Source organism: Melanotaenia boesemani, chromosome 19 (genome assembly GCF_017639745.1).
Source record: "Melanotaenia boesemani isolate fMelBoe1 chromosome 19, fMelBoe1.pri, whole genome shotgun sequence".
Taxonomy (NCBI): domain Eukaryota; kingdom Metazoa; phylum Chordata; class Actinopteri; order Atheriniformes; family Melanotaeniidae; genus Melanotaenia; species Melanotaenia boesemani.
This window is the reverse complement of record NC_055700.1, coordinates 12,831,751-12,848,922: the sequence shown is the minus strand read 5'-3', so window position 1 is coordinate 12,848,922 and position 17,172 is coordinate 12,831,751. Positions and strand designations below refer to the sequence as shown.

At 36.8% G+C, this 17,172-nt stretch overlaps 1 protein-coding gene across 1 annotated transcript in view; it reads right to left on the bottom strand.

Annotated features, from left to right (window-relative positions):
- eng (endoglin) overlaps positions 1–17,172 on the bottom strand; it is a 41,246-nt gene that overhangs the window by 11,613 nt on the left and 12,461 nt on the right. The window contains exons 3-8 of the mRNA XM_041969891.1: positions 14,276–14,418; positions 7,066–7,179; positions 3,795–3,975; positions 956–1,127; positions 758–860; positions 27–225 (exon numbers count right to left, since the gene is read on the bottom strand). Of these exons, the coding sequence (XP_041825825.1) occupies positions 27–225; positions 758–860; positions 956–1,127; positions 3,795–3,975; positions 7,066–7,179; positions 14,276–14,418 (912 nt within the window). The remainder of the gene's footprint in view (positions 1–26; positions 226–757; positions 861–955; positions 1,128–3,794; positions 3,976–7,065; positions 7,180–14,275; positions 14,419–17,172) is intronic.

The window sequence follows — 17,172 nt, the reverse complement described above, 5'->3', positions numbered from 1 at the left end:
GAAAAATTTACTTTTTATACTCATACCGTCAAAGTTGTATGCTTTTCCAAGAACCAGGAAAATGTCTGAGTTAATCAGTCTGATTTCAGTATAGCTGGTGAAAGAAGAAACTTTAAAATATTCCAAAGCCATCCTTTGTACATCCAGTGCTTTGTCGCTTTGTTGTGTAGTTCCATTAGGTTTGATTTCGTGTTGTAAGGAGGGCAGCCACATAGCATTGTTAGACTGTAGAAAAAAGGACAAGTTTAATTAAATCCCTTGTAATGCTGAACTGTCTTGTACAGGTATTTATTATCCATCAAGCATTGAAAAGTTTATCATGTGAAAAAAGTGAAGTCTTAAGTGAGCTGTGTGACTTGGCTGACAGCAGTGTGATGACAAACTTTATGTGAACTTTTTCAGTGAAATAATGTGCTTTATCAACCGTTTACTGTTTGTAGAAACTATGCTCAATTTCCATCCTATAAATTAAATTTAGAGTTTTTAAATGTACACAGGCCAGTCATATGCATGTTAATAGTTGCACATTATTTAAATCCCCTGCTTGTGCCCGTTCATCTGCAAATAGAGGACACAACCAAACAGAATTTTCACTTTTGGATGTTTTTTTATTCTGTGAAGCTCTGTGGCTAACTTCAATTACAAGTTGTTAAATTCCAAACTTTGTGTGGAAATGTTCTCAAACACTAAATACAAGCAAACCTATGCATAAGCATGGCTGACAAATAAGGGCCCTGGAATTTATACGTAAGCTTACACCAAGCTTGGCGACTTGTGGATTGACGACTGTCCAGTTGGTACCCTGAGGGCCTCTCAGGAAGACACTGGTCTGTTTTCTGTCCACATGCAGCAATACGTTGCTGCAATATGAAGAAGAATATGTCACAAGACAAAGTTTGCCAACAGAAAATACAAAAAGAACAAAAGTTCATGTCTTATAAACATATAGGTTTACCGAATTTCAGAATTCTCCGGGATGTTGATGATATGAAGCTCATCTTTATTGTCGTTCTGTTGCTGCGGGATGCAGTATTTGAATGAAGAAGGATTTAACTCAATCTTCATAAAGTGCTTCTTTAACATATCTTCATTTTCAAGTATACATTCAGGACGACCAGGCTTGGTACCTGTGAAAGCACAAATATTTTTCTGGATTAATTAATCCTTAGTTGAACAAAAATGACATGAACAGGTCATTGTCTCCAAGAAATGGAAAGCCAGTAATTCTGTTTTAATTCTAAACCACATAAAATCTTCTGGTAAGTCATATCTATTCAGACCTTATGTATGAGAAAAAAGTGAGACTTGAGGAAATTGTGCCATATAGTGTTACTGCAAACAGAACAGACATTTCAGGGTCACACAAAACCATCTGCAAAGCTTTCACTAAAAATGATTTTGGAAACAAGAGCCTATGATTCAAGGAACAAATAAAATTTAATAAAATACTTGGCAGATGATTGAATGAAGAGCTTTTATTATTGTGTATAACAGACTTCACAGAGTAACTGCAGTGCCACAGCCCAGACTAAAACAGCAAACCAAATTATTTCATTAACACTCTCGCTTTCCTGCTGTGAAAGATGCTCTAAGTGTAGTCTCAGCAGAGCATAGCTGACGTTGCACAGTTGTATTTTGCTGTAAAACTAAGATCCCACAGAACCTTAGATAACATAATCACTCCAAAAGTCATGGAAAGTGACCACACTGAATAACAGCATAAAGTTTCTTAACTGTTATAACAGTTTTGGGTATCAGGACTCAGTCGAAACACTTGTTTAAACTAAATGTGGTTAAAAACTTATAAATCTGATAGTTGCAGCATATGATTGACACGACTGTTCAATTTCATCTGTCACCTTCTGGCCTGGAGAGGGACAAGGAATTGGGACAAAAACAAAAACGAGAGAGAGGAACAGGAAAAAAAAATCACATTAAAGCATCTATCACATCAGATTTTGAGTATTACCACATTTAATTTCTTTCATAACCTTTCTCAGAGCTTTGCTGAGGCTTATAATGCCATAAAGAGGCTTTGCTTGGAAATTATTGTGCTTGCACTGAGAAACTCACTGCTGTCCCTGATGGAAATAACATCTCACAATATCCTTAATGTCCACTCTTTACTCAGCCATGACTCTTCACTCCAAAGCATAATGGCTTTGCGCCGCCATCTTCAGCCATCAGTGGCCAATCGTCCATGGATTCCTTTCCAAATGTTTTCTCATATGTTATGACATCTTATTAAAGGGAAAGCTCGCCAAAAACCCAATACATATTGTGCTATGTTCTGTAGTTCTGTGTATACATCTAGAATGTAGTCCTCCATGCCAGAAATCTGTCGTGACATGATCTAACAAAAACAAAGAAGAACCATGGCAACAACAGAAAAACACAACATCCAGCATGGAAGAGGATCTACAAGACGAGGGAATTATGGTGGTCTTGGGACTATTGTTAACAGAAAAATCCAGAACTGAAAAAAAAAAAAAACATACTGGAGACAGCATGAAGACAGACTTTATATCCTTCCTTGTTTCCCAGTCAGCTCGCTCTCTGATTGGCTTATTCCGTTCCACGTCACAATCCACAGAGTCACAACTCAGGAGTCGCCAGCTTTCCTCACACACGTAATGACTTTTGGTCGTAAACATTGTCGGATTGTCGGCCGTGACCCATTTTGGAGCCGATTGTCGGGATGAATTTGCTTTTAACACACCTCAAACCAAATGATAATTTTATCTTATAAGACTCAAGATAATCGGGCGTTTGCCCTCCTTGGTCGGGAAGGGGCAAAATCAGGACAAAAATGGGCCAATAATCTTTATGTGTGTACCTAGCTTTAGCAATCATTATTACCATGTTATCACATCTATATTTGCATGATCCCAAGTGTCCCATATCATGAGCATGCACACTTTGGAAAAAAAAGCAGTTCCTATATAAATCTGTTGATGAGCTTTGTGGACTTTTCTGAGTGACTGAGTCATAATTTTTAAAGTGAGAGACAATAATATCATTGCAGTTTCCCAAGCAAAGCGTCTTCTTCCATAATATGTAGAAGAATCCAAATCTTCCCACAACACAACAAATATATAATAATAAAGAGAGATTAATAGGACTACAGAGTAAATTTAAGAATGAGCTTTGTTCAGCTCTGAATTGCAGAATCTTCAGGATTTTTAATGATAATGTTTAATTCTGCTAACTAGTCAGGATATATGTATGTATGTATTAAACTAATCTCACTTATCCCATTTGTGAATTTTGGAAATCAAAGCAGTGATTACATTCAGCAACAGAAATATTTTTGGTGGACTGATGGCTAAATCCCAGTGCAATAGCTTCTCAGTGAGTTAATCAAAAAGAGTTTTATGCACACTTCAGATAAGAGAAGGTTAGCTGTAATGAATGTTATCCAGAGTGCTCTGGAAACAGCAGTGCATCCATCCTTGATTACCATACTGCAGACTCTCAGTTATGTAAGCTAAGGCTGCATGATGTACAGGCCATAATTACTTTGTTCTTTTCAGCAGCAAACATACTGTTTCAGACCAAACAGAGATGCAGATAGCATATCCTAGATGAAAAGCATTCTGTCAAAGCTGATATATCTGAAACACTTTTAGACAGCAACAAAGGTTTTTTACAGTACTGCTGCATCATCTTCCATGCTTCCTTATTTCACTGGAGTGATATCTCAACCAGTCATTAGAACCAATCTAATCTGCCAAATGCAACCAACAAGAAAATATTCTATGAAAATGCATGCTAGAATTACAAATGTTTCTCACCTTGTGTTCCTTTCACTAAGATTGTTGCCAGATTTCGAATAGTAGTGAATGAAGTCACACCCCCGAACTTCTGTTCTGCCCACTTGACCAGTTCCTCATTTTGAGTGGGCAAGTCTTCTATATGGATGTTTTCTTGATGTTGGGATGATGGGATATGCACAGGAGAAATTATGGAGTTTATCTGGAAAGTAGAGCACAAACCAATTAGTTTAATTAAACTCAATTTCCAAGAAACAACAGTGACAAAATCATGTACCCACTCCAACACTAACACAGAGGTGTCTCTGCTTTGTGTTTGCATTATGTTGTTAATTGTTAAAATTACCTAGTGTTCTCCTCACCATGTTTGCCCATCCTTCTCATTTTTCCTTACATGTTTCTTACACTCCACCCAACTCTCCCTCTATTCTCTGAGCAGGGCTCCGTTATAAAGAAGTGTTTATTATGGTTAAGTATCCACGAGCCCAGTTGCACAACCCTGTTGGAGCCAAGGTCTTTCCTTTGCTTCCTGAGTGGGGCCAGGAAATGGGACCTTTTTTAGCTTTGTGCGTCACCGCAGTCGGCTGGAATCTGGCTCCATACAAGGTATAAATATATACATCCATCCCACCGACTAGACACTGCTGTTTCCTCGTCTGGGCCAATGAAAAATAATGGAGTTTGCATTCAGCATTGCTTGAATAAGAAGGCAAGGGAGGGTGTTAGAAATAGAGAACGGGGACTGACAACAATAGCACCCTGTACATATGCATAACAACAAGAAACAATTACAGAAAGATGCCCTGATATCCAGTTTAATTTGGCTCAACCTCTGACAATTTTTTAACATGGCTGATTTATTCTTCATACAGTTTTCTACAAGTACACCATCTCGTATTGTAAAGACTTGCTCAGGAACAGCTAACTCTGCTGAAAGAATCAATGAGGTTGTCAACCAGAAGCATTAGAAAAATGTATTTCAAGTAAATTAAAAGAACTGAACAGATTCCAGTTTGTCATAAGATGTTTCTGTGCTTTCTTTTAATTACATCATTTATTTTTAGGCTTTAAGATGTGCAACGCTTAATAGATTTGGTCTCAACAACTGCTCAGCCTACTTTGTCTCGTCACCGTTTCTGTGGTAGCTAACCATTTTTCTACCACTGCCACACACAAGTATATTTAGAAAAGAGGGAAATGCAAATTACACATGTTTACATCTCATTGCATTTTGCTAAAATTTTGATGAAAACACAAAAGCTTAATATTTTAAGAAAATGTGTGTGGTCTGTAAATAATACTGTTTGCAGTAATTAACTATCAGATTTCACTGAGGGACAAAAATCCCTCTCCCTACCCATCTGTATGAATTTGTGTGCCTTTGCATCACAAAGCAGAACAAAGGGTAAAGCCAGTGAGCCCGAGGGAGTCATTGGTCTTTCCCCATGAATATTTGATTGACATGGGATGAAAAATAATGTGAACTACAAACATAAAAGCAGAAAAGCTAGTCATAGCAAAAATGGGCAGACAATGAAGGCTTTGAAAAAACAATAGGAAGGAAAGGTAAATAACAGTTGTTATAATTTTATCAACTGCAGATATCGACTAATAAGCTCGATATTCGGAGGGCTCAAATGATATGTAATAAAGGACATCAGTTTAGGTTGAAAAAAAGCTGATGTATTTGTACAGCTGTGCTTCCAGATTCTAGCCACCATGAAATACTACAGTTCATTCCCAAACGGGGGATTTACTTTAAAATATATGCATAGAAAAAGTATACTATAACTACTTTTAACGTGGGGTGTAAAATGTGAGTAACTTCCATTTGCAACCAGCAAACTGTCACATAAAATGCAAAAAAAAATATTCTTGCAAGACTTTATAGTCAAAAAATGTTGCTGTGCCTACGTTTTTTCTTTTTTTAACAACCCTGTGTATTCATGGCAGCCTTGGGAGGCCAACATGAACTGTCACAATACCGAGCTGTCAAGCTACTGACGTACTTTCTCAGATGCTGAACAGATGTTGATTCTCTTGCACTGCAATCTGCAGCAAAGCACTATTATCCCCCAGTGATACAGCTCATCCCACAAAAACATCCTGCAGTCACAGGCAATGTTGTCCAGGCTCTCGACAGGACATGATACAGGATGCTGTACCACACTGCTGTCAGCGTATCAGTAATTGTTGACATGCCTGCAAACATGTCATCACACTGATTGGATGGCTGTGATTTTATTTCACTCGTTTATTTTTTCATGCTTGAGCTTATTAATCGTGTCAGCAGATTATTTACAGTACTAAAGCTCTTTTTTTTCATGCATATCAGTGTCTTTAAACATACAAAGACAAAGAGCAGAGGAGGCTTCATTACAAATTCACTTGGGGAACTGTCAAATTTTAACTGCTTTGCAAGCAGTTTAAGAGATGATAAGAAGTTCACTGATTGTTCCTCTCAAATGTTTAGTATCTCAGAACAGGAGATGCTTTTAGATCAGTTTAATGGGAGTTGGTTTAACTGTCAAGATAAGTGGCCTTATCTCCAGATACTGTTTTTATTTTAAACTAACCCAATTTGAAGGAATGTCATTTATTTGAAGTCGGTTGTTGGTCCTTTCTTCATCGTCAACTTAAATTACTCATTTTTCTTGGATCACATGCTACACACATCTATTTAAACACAGCTGATAAAATGTTTTGTGGCCTTGCTGGGTTCACTTCACATATTAGCTATGAACACTGTATAAAAGTCAGAATCTCCAGTTTGATTGGAACATTAATTTTACAGCCCATGCCATCAGTCCCTCTTGTTATTGGCCACTCTGAAGCATCTCTTAACATTTTTATGGCGTGGATGGTAAAAAACACTAAAACAAAAAGTGCCTCTCACAGGGAAAGCATTGGGGAATAATCAGGGAAAATCAACATAGTTCTCTGTGTCTCCAAATAGGCCCAACAAGCTGCACAGCTGTGTCATGCTGATAGTACTGTATGTAAAACAGCTGGCACTACATGGGAGTTTTGGAGGAAAATCTGATTATACATTACTAAAAAACTCGTTATTTTTACTGGTGTCCCCACAGACTTGTAATCTATCATTTTGAGTTACAAAGTGTTTGATGGGCCTTTGTAACAATAGGAAGTTAAGGAATGTGGTTACAAATTATGCAACCTAACGTGTTACAAATGAGCTTTTGGTTAGTAGTCAGTTCTATTCACAAGTAAAACCTCGTGCTTTTAAGTTATATCTGCATGAAAGCTGATGTAGAAAACCATAGACACTCACAAAAACCTTTACTCCCTCGTTGAGGCTGCACGCAGCAAAAGCATTTTTTGTAGATGTGACGATAAGGTTCATTGGCTTTGCATTGGTCATGTTCAACTGGAACATACTCGAATCCTAATGGGAGAAAAAAAAAAAAGGAAAATGACACATTTAATCTCAGCCAGGTTAGAATAGATACATTTTTGGTAAGTTCAAGATGTAGATTTACATGTTAACAGTCTGATTTTTGCAACACAATTTGTGTTTTACTTAAGCAAGTTAGTTGCAGGAAAAGGCTAGAGCTGGTGTAAGGTAGAACATTGGGACTGATTAGGAAGCTCAAACTATCGAGGATTATAAATATTTGCTAAGAATAAAACACACAAGGTAGCAACAATGTTGCCTATAATACCTTTTTTCTAAATACATTGTGTTATGTATTGTGTTTTTTGTCCATGTCTTAACAAGTGTTGCAAGTACTGCACTTCACACACTCATTTTAACTATATTCTCACATAAAAACGTGAATGCACAAAAGTTATAATATTAACTTATTTGAATTTTATGAAAGGAAAAAAATCCACTACGCCAGGCAAAACTAAGGTGTGGTATTTTCCTGACAGTCAAACTTCTGCTAAGATTATTAATAAAAAACATAATGAATATCTGATTTAACCCTTTTATTAAAACTTATATAAAAAGTGAGTAGTTTAGAAACCACATTTATGACAAACAAGTACAAGTTATAACATTTACAACCCCCCATCTGTCACTAAATTAACAGAAATCAAATTGACAGAGTTGGAAGAAATTCTGCTTGTAGCACCAATTTTAAAAATAGTTCCAACTGCAGTTTAATTCTGCCAAAGTTTGATTCCATTTATTCCCTTTAGCAAAAAATCAGTCAGTATGACAACCTTCCTCATTTTTGTGCCCATAAAATGTCCACACATGCATCTGTTCAGAAAATGCAGAGCCAGTCATTTGAGTCAGGAGCATACTGCATGGGTGGCACAGAAACTTTGCTGTCCACCTTTTTATTGACTCAGACATTAATGAGAAATAACATTTCACCCCATCAACGCATTTCTGCACAGTGCAAGTTGAAAATACTATTTATATGATGTGCAGTGAGCTGCAACTTTTGCATTTTCTTTTGCTCATTGCATGTTTTGTTTTGTTTTTTCAGCATAAACAGGAAAATTTTGCTAGAGAACTTAAATTTGGGTGTCTGACTATTAGTAACCATTAAACTACTTCATATGCAGATGAATTTATTAAAATGCCAGTTTAGTATTTTAGCAGTTTACACGTGATGATGTCAGCTCAGTTTCAAGATTCAAACAACTTTATTTATACACGAAGAGCAATACAGTTTAGAGTCTAACTGACAGTTAACTTAAAAAACACTCACAACCATAAACCTAAACATAAACATTCAGATACTCTGCACTGGGACAAAATACATGAAAAAACAATAGGTTTTTTTTTTGTTTTGGTTTTTTTTTGTAATGAAAAAAAAAAATGTGTAGTGTGTGCTAGTGTGAGCTGTAGTTGAGTGGCTCACACCATGTCTTATAATCAATTACTATGAAAAGCGCTTTAAATTCATGTTCGTTCTCTGTGTTATTTGGAATATAGCATGCCATAGGCATTTCCTAAAACCCTCAAGATACTGTGTCCACCTCTGAAAAAAGGGCATATCATGTCTCCCTTTAACACTACTGGGACAAAATATGTGAAAAAAAACAAGTTTTTCATTATCCTTCTATGTATAACCCACATAAACCTAATCTAGTAATACCATACGATGTCTAAAACCCATTAACACAATTTAACACGTAATGTAATGTCTAATCAACCATATTCTACCCATTGTAACACACAGTGGTGATGTGATTCACTAATCACCACCACAGTCACTCTGAATCTTTAATTACTGTACTCAACATGTGTGTGGGCTGAATCTGGAACTGTTGAGTTTTATGGATACAAGTTGTGTTAAGATCTGGTGGAGTAATAAGTCTGACTGTAGAGATGTTTATTACCAATCTAACTTAATACCAATATTTCATAGTTCAAATGACTTTCCTTTTTTAATACCTCTAAGACAACTTGTTTTGGAATAAGCATTAAAGCCACTGATTTGCAGTCAAATTAATTTCAAGTTTCTGCATCCTGAACACCCTTAAAATAAAAGAAATAAAACAATTCTCCAGTGAGAAAAATTTGAAGGAACTCATTTGTGCTTCCACTCGTTTAGATGCCTTTTAAAATTAAATACTCTAATTTATGCTTGCATGTTTATTTAGAGTAGATTGTTTTCAGACTTAGGCCTGTTGGGGAGACAATGAGCATGCTGGGAAAACAGTATGAATGCCTAATATAAAATTAATTTACTCACTACCTTATATTTTCAGAGCAGGATCCAAGAGAATTGTTATGAGCTTAAGCCTGAGTTCTGTTGATTTTCAGGCGAATACAGAGCAAATTAGGTCTAAGGAGACCGGAGACAAATTGCCTATGAGTCAAACACAGATGCATCTGAAAGAGATGTTTGCATGCTGAGTGCAACAGACAGAAGCATGTGTCATCACACATCCATACAGAACAGAAGCAATCTAACCATGTATTGTGCATTCTGGGTCTTGCATAATGACTGCACATCATACACGTGTTCAGTCCCTTCTTTGGGGAAGACAGCAGACCTAGCTGTAAGATGTTGATGTTGGTTACAGACTAGATGAGTGGTCTCAGTCGCTTGTAAAAGTGACATCTGTTCAGTGTTGCCATTTTCCTCTAAGCATGAAAAGAACTTGCATCAAGGTTCAGTAGGGAATACAATAACTAGGGCTGCTTCATACTCAAGCTCTGTTCTGTCCATCATCATTATATCACACTGGTGCAATATTCGGTGTCTTCTCTGGTAGGAAGATGCACTCAATTCTTCATTAATGAATCTAGTTATTTTAAAATCATGTGAAAACCATAAATAAACAAAAGCAACTAGGAGAAGAGGATGTTAAATATTATCAAAGGTTAAATAAAAAAGAGGGAAGAGTGTTGAAAATATGCTCTGAGAAATGACTTTACAGTATAATGCATGTTGCCTGAGGCACTAAAGAGGATGGTCAAAAAACATTATACACTGATATATATATTTTACTTTTTGCCTGTACCTATACATGTATAATGTGTGTGATACTGTGTGAATGTGGTACAGGTAATAATATTTTGATAAGATGCTTGCTTTCCATCTGCTGTGCAGAAGATTTATTATAAAAATAGAAGATGGATGGATTGCCCTGAAGACAGAACAGGACTGAGCTTGTTTTTTGTTGTTGTTTTGTTTTGTTTTTGGTTTTTTAAAAAATCTCTTCAATCTTAAGTTGAATTAATACAGTGTCTGCCAAGAAATAGCTTTGAGGTTTTACTTCAATCATGTTTCTACAGAACAAATGAATGAATGAATGGCATTTCCTGGTGAGTACATTATGCCTCATACAGAGACAACTCAGCAGCCTTTTCCTTAAATACTCCTTTCTAATCAGGTTCATTGTTACGCTGTCTACTTTTCTGACTTTCATTCTTTTATGCTTGAACTCTGACCTTGATCACTCACCTTTGCTACTTTCGTTCCTGTGCTTTCAAGATACAATTGTTTTCCTTTTCAGACTTTTTTCAGATTTTTTCTTTTATTTTTTTTTAAGGACCTTCACTGATGCAGTTTCCAGTTATTCTTTTGGCTCTCTCCCTTAAGTTGAATTGGCTCCGCTGGTCTAGTCTCGGCCTTGCGCCAAGACCCTGACTATACCCAAGTCAGTGTGTGACATCAATAGGTCCTGCACAAGCAGCCCCTCCCAATGAATTCTCCTGGTCTGTGCAGCCCCTTGATGCTCCTGTAATAATTCTCAGGGTGGTCAAACTGTGAGAGCCAAACGTCCCTGGCAGGTTGTAAATCAGTACAAAAATAAAGGGATGGGGAAGAAGGTGATAAGACACTTTAAAGGACAAAGAAAGGTTGATAAAAGAGCAAACCTCCCTGCTGACTGGACTCTTTGCATTTACAATATTTTTTTTCTTAAGAACAGATAAAGGGTCTATGTTGGGACATAATACAAAATGTTCCCTCTGCAATGCTCCTTGCAACACACAGATTCCAAGACAAATTCATTATATGTACTATTTCAACCCCCACTGAGTTAAACTATTTTAAAACAAACTCAAGACAAAATTGTCATTTTCTCCTACAGAACATTATCTGTCTAGCTTTACTTTTTGGACTTCATAAAATGACTGTGAGTCCTTTCTTTCCTATTATACTTTAAATCTGTTTTGTCATCAAACTGCATTTTTCACTGATTTACAGTCCATTAAAAAAGACTAAAGAATTGGCACAAGAGTTCAACCACATTTGTGCCAGTAACCCACTCTCTGGGGCAAAGTCAATAAGCTGCTTGCACAATGTTGGCACTCTTACTCCAAACAAAACTAAGTTGGGTAATACGCCTCACACAGACCAGGCCATCAATGAGGCTAATAGCAGCATTAGTGTGCCTTTATGTATCATTAAAACTGGAATACATATCCTTAAATATTACATTTTGCAAAAGAAAATGAAATATGTTTCTGAGAAGCAAAGGAAAGTCACTGGAATTAATTTAAAAGAATTAAGAGATGTGTGGGCACGAACTGTACTGTAGCATTCACCGTCACAGCCAGACTGAAAACATTCGCTTCACTCCTCATAATCTCCACTGAATGAGGAAGACTGATCAATAGAGAGAAAATAAAAAGACATAATCAATATAAATCAGCAGCATAGGTGAAAGAACTACATATAGAGCAAACAAAGGAAGCAAACAAAAAGAGCACGCTGATAAAGAAATGACTAATGTAAGCTGACCAACAACGTAGGGCTGTGAAAAATGGGGCCCAGCACAGCAATAACAGCATAGAGATTAAAAGTTTTCTTTGGTTAGTTTTGATGTGATTCCCTAAAGAAAAGTTTAAAAATCAAAATGGACCAAGACACTAATGGTGCGTTAGTGTAGCTGTAAAAGGAATTATTTAAAAATAGCTATATTTGCAGAACTGCCTGTTATAGAGGTCATAAAAAAAACTGTGACATCTGGAGAAATCCTCTTTCTGTCATGGCTGGTGTCTGTTATATGTCTTGGCTTGTTATCTGGCTGATAAAGCTGGATATGGAGTGTGTTTACATTTCATAGTGTGGGATAATGGTTTGATTATTCAGCTAAAGTTTTAGTTTGCACACACAACCCTAACTTAAATCAAAATATGATCTAGCAACATCATATTTCATGTATACCAGTTGCTCTCTTTTTCCATTTAGCCTCATCTGCCTTTGGTTTAACTTTGGTTGATAATCTAATTCTGATTCTTTGTTAGGGCATTATTAGCATGTAATTTTTCCCCATGGCTGCTACCCAGCTTTCTGTCAGAGTTGAGTTTCCAATCTTAGCTCATCATAGGACCCACTCACCAACCTATTCAGCAGATCATTAATTGAAATGAGCTGTCTTGAAATATTGACTTATCATATAACAAAAGTTACAGGTTTGACTAATAACTAAGAATAATTCAACAGCAGCTCAGTTTGAGTTCTGCTATGCCATGACAAAATGACAGTTAGCCAGATTGCATAATGCAAAGATCTTAATTTAAACCAGCCATCATTCATTCTATCAGGTGCCGTGTACCTATGCTTTTGTGGAAAAAAATAGGACATTGTACATTTTTCTTTTCTGCTGACAATCTAAATATCTTAAAGGAATTTGTTTCAAGATTTAATGAATTACTAAAAAATGATGATAAATGAAACAAAGTTTTAGTTTAGCTCCCTTTATTTATAGCTATAGGTAAATTTGTTTTACAATGTATAAATAAAGGAGCCTGAACTTAAACTTGTTTCCTTTACCACTGCTTTTTACAAAGGGATCTCAGCACAAAGCTGGAATCCATAGATTCTTCATAAATGAACATCTAATGTTTCATGTATGCAGATGACATGGTAGTATACACTTAGAAGAAATGTGCCTAAGTGTCTAAACTATGTTGTGAAATACTGTAAAATGTTGGTTAGACTTAAGTTTAAGTGTTGTTTTGGACCAAACTCTCTAGTGCAAATAACAAATTAAAAAATTAAGCCACAGACTAAAAAATTCAACTAACCCCCCCAACCACCACAAAAAAAGGTCACACACTAATATTTTGTTGGACCACCTTTAGCTTTGATTACAGCAACATACGCTGTTACATTCTTTTGAAATGCCTCTGTAATGTCACAAGATGCATTTCCATCCAGTGTTGCATTATTTTTCACTAGGTTTTTAGTCCAACCACGTCTCCAGCACATCCCAAAGATTTTCAATTGGGTTCAGGTCTGGACTTTGTGTTGGCCAATCCATGTGTGAAAATGATGTCTCATGCTCCCTGAACCACTCTTTCACTATTTGAATCCGATGAATCCTAGCGTGATGGCTGCATCACTTTATCTGCCTCTCTTCTTACCCTGCTGCACCCATCATCCTGGAACAGGGTAAATCTGGACTCATGACCTTCTATTGCTCTGGAGTCCAATCTTTATGCTCCTAACCACATTAAAGCCTTTTTCTTCAGTTAGCTTCACTCATTAGTGGTTGTCTTATGGCTACACAGCAGTCGCAATCCCTTGAGTTCCCTTCACATTGTGTGTGTGGAAATGCCCTTACTTTCACTACTAAACACAGCCCTGAGTTCTACTGTTGTTTTTCTTTGATTTGATTTCACCAAACATTCATGTGATTGCTGAACACAATTTTCTTCCGTCCACATTTCTTCTTTGAAGTTGATGGTTTCCCACTACTCTCCCAGTTTTTAATAATGTGTTGGAAAGTTCTTATATCTTCTGTAAACTCCTTAGACATTTTCTCAGCTTGATGCATGCCATTGATTTGACCCTTTTTAAACAGACTAACATCTTTTCCACGATCACAAGATGTGTCTTTCAGCATGGTAGGAGGCCCGTTCCTATTTGCTTTGTTAAATCCAGGTGGTGACTTTTATTTTGATCAGGAATTGTACTTCCTGTTCCATATACTGGATACATTTCACTGCTTTAACACTTATTAAGTTGTAAAGATTATTTTTCATTAAAATATGGGAATATGTCTAATTTTTTTTCCCCCTACAAGCAGGTGATTCACTTGTACAACCTTGACATGCTTACCGAGCTGCCAAATTCCAGGTTAAGGATGTGGACCTCTGCCTTGTCTTCTCTGACAAAACTGGTCCAACAGCCCATTGCCAACTCCCCCACGTACACCAGTGGGCTGTCCTTAACCGCTGCTGGTTCACATGTCTGACTTGAGGCTGAAAAAAATCAAAGGTCAAAAAGTTCAAAGGGTTAAGCAATGTCAGCTGTATAGTCAAGTTATAATAAATAATTTCACACCTCCAACATTAATACAAAACTCTTTGTATTCTCCAGTCTAATGTGTCAAATAGCAAGATTTTGGGTCTATCTGTAATAATCCTGTCATACACTGACACAAAAAGCCAGTTAATAAAAACCTGTGTGAAAGACCGAGATCTATCATTTAAAAGATGGATAAACCCTGAAATATTTCAGATCCCTTGTCTGCAAAGAGCTAAATTTGTTATTAATCATTCTAAAAGCTTTTTCCTAGTTTCAAACTATGGATGTTAAATGTGAGGGTAGGACTACATTGTTTAAAAACAGATCCGCTACTCCACGTTTATCAGACGTGTCAGGACACTGGGCTGCAGTCATCCATCAAGGCTGCTCACTCGGCTCTCCGCTATGAGGCTGTTGTTTAACCTAGGATCCATGTCTCTGGAGGCTGAATTAATCAAGCCGAGGCTGTGCAGTCATGGGTGAGGTTGGTTATAAATGCCTGCTGTTTGACCTGGGAGATGTGTGTGTGTGTGTTCTATTGTGTTAGATTAAAGTGAGTTTAAGGTTGCTAGGGCAAAAATATTCTCTCGCAAAGTTGCTCCTTTCTAAAGAAAAATAAGGACAGAGAATGGAGTAAAATGACAGCTGTTTTATTTGCCAACTTAAATAGAGATCACTGTACTGGCACATCCCTATTCTTTAAGTTAAGAGTCCAACTAACAGAGTTATTTTGGCATTATGGTTGTAACAGCTATGGATTTAGACCTCATTACAAAATTCACATTAACATACCTTTATGATAGAAACATTCCTATCAAAACACCATCCACCTAAATATTAAATAAGTATACCCAGAGTAAGATGAGTATTAGCATTACATGACTGATGCAGGCCTCATCAACCCAAAAACAGCTGGAGCTGAAGTGTCATACCATAGCAGCAACAGCTAATTTAGTAAGCAAATGCTGCATGACACACCGCTCCACTGACTTTTATGATGTATTTGGTCTGTTTACCCAAAGGACCACCATCCATCAGAGAGAGGAGATGTGGTGTAAAGCAAAGGAAGGGGTTAATGGGAGCTTCCAAAGATTGAAACACTGACCGGATGTCCCTTATTTAGAAGCAGCACTAATGAAAGGCCTTGGTTAAAGCAATGTCATCACTGCTGGTGGGGGGAGTGGACAAAGATAGAGATAAAATGGGATGGAAACAGATGAATTCAATGAAAGGTAAAATAGAGGGAGCTGGAACTTGTTACATAAGACGTTATCTGTTTTTTTCCTTTGTGTGTCTGTTCTTTATTCTTGCCCTCAAAATTAAATTGGGTTGGTATTTTTTACTTTCATTCAATTATTTGTTCGTGACATCTGTGACTGTAAAGAGGGAGGTTCTTTTAAATTACCATTTCACATTTCTTTAGAGTTTCTTTGTCATGGTCAAATCTCTTAGATGCAACTTGTAAGAACTGCAGAAGTGATGTCTTATGTCTTATGCATGGCTCCAATTACTTTTTTTTTTTTGTACATTTTCAGGAAGTAATGCATCTTATTTTTCATGAAATTAAAAACATATTTCCCACCAGATAGTGGACTAAGGAGGGATGCATCATTTATGGAACTATACTTAACTGTTTTGAACCATGGCTTTTCTTTTAAATCAAAATGGAGAACCATCTACACTCCTTCGCCTTCTCTCTTCCCCTCTTTTGCCCCAAAGGTCAAGGCTGACTTCCTGTTTTTCTGGCCCCCTGTGTTAATGTCTATTGCTCAATATCCACATCCATTAAGTTATTTCTCTCTTGTTCGGCTGTGACAGAGTCAACGACCCATGACTGTCGCCCGAGAGGTCTTAGCATAAATCACATTGACTGCCTAAGAATACGTGAGTGTAAGTAGATGCATGTTTCACTACTCTCCTTTTCACGTGCCACCATAGGATATGAAGAACATTAATTTTGCCCCCTTGACCCAGGAAATGCCAATGGCCCAACTAAACGGTTTGCTGGTAAATGAGGTATAGAAGAGCCATTCTATCATCTGTCCTCTTTATCTACTTATATCAGTCCCCTCCATTTCCCATTCCATGAGAAGACTTGTTTATAGATGTCAGTGATTTTTCATTTAGATGTTAAGTGTCAGTAACAGACGTAAATAGAAAACATTGGGGGGGACAGAAAATAGGCTGAATTCATGTAAGACAAAACAAATGTGATTCTAGGAATTGCTTTAACTTTTAAGGCAACTTTATTTTCATTAGTTATAGATGTTATCTTACATATAGATGAAATAAAATAGTCGCAGCAAACTGAAAATATACACAAGACCTGCAGGTTACAGCACAAATCAATGCAGATCAATTAGCTGATACTAAAAAAACACCCTTCAGTGAAATGGCATTTCTGAAAGCAATGAAGTCAATCAGATCCAAAATAATAATATTAAAAAAATCTGATCTGTTTCCTTCACATTTTAGTTTCAAAACCTCAAATATATTCCAGTAGGAGACAGAAGGCTGGTTCATCAAATGATAGACACCCATTTCCCTTATGGGTTCAACTGTGCATACTACCATTAGACTGTGGTTATTTTAAAACATATCATAATAAACTTGCCATTAATTTTTTCTGCTTGGTTCAGTCTGTAAGCCTACTTTGTTATTTTCAACATGCTGCATTTTAAGTTGTCATACTTTTTAATTATATTGGA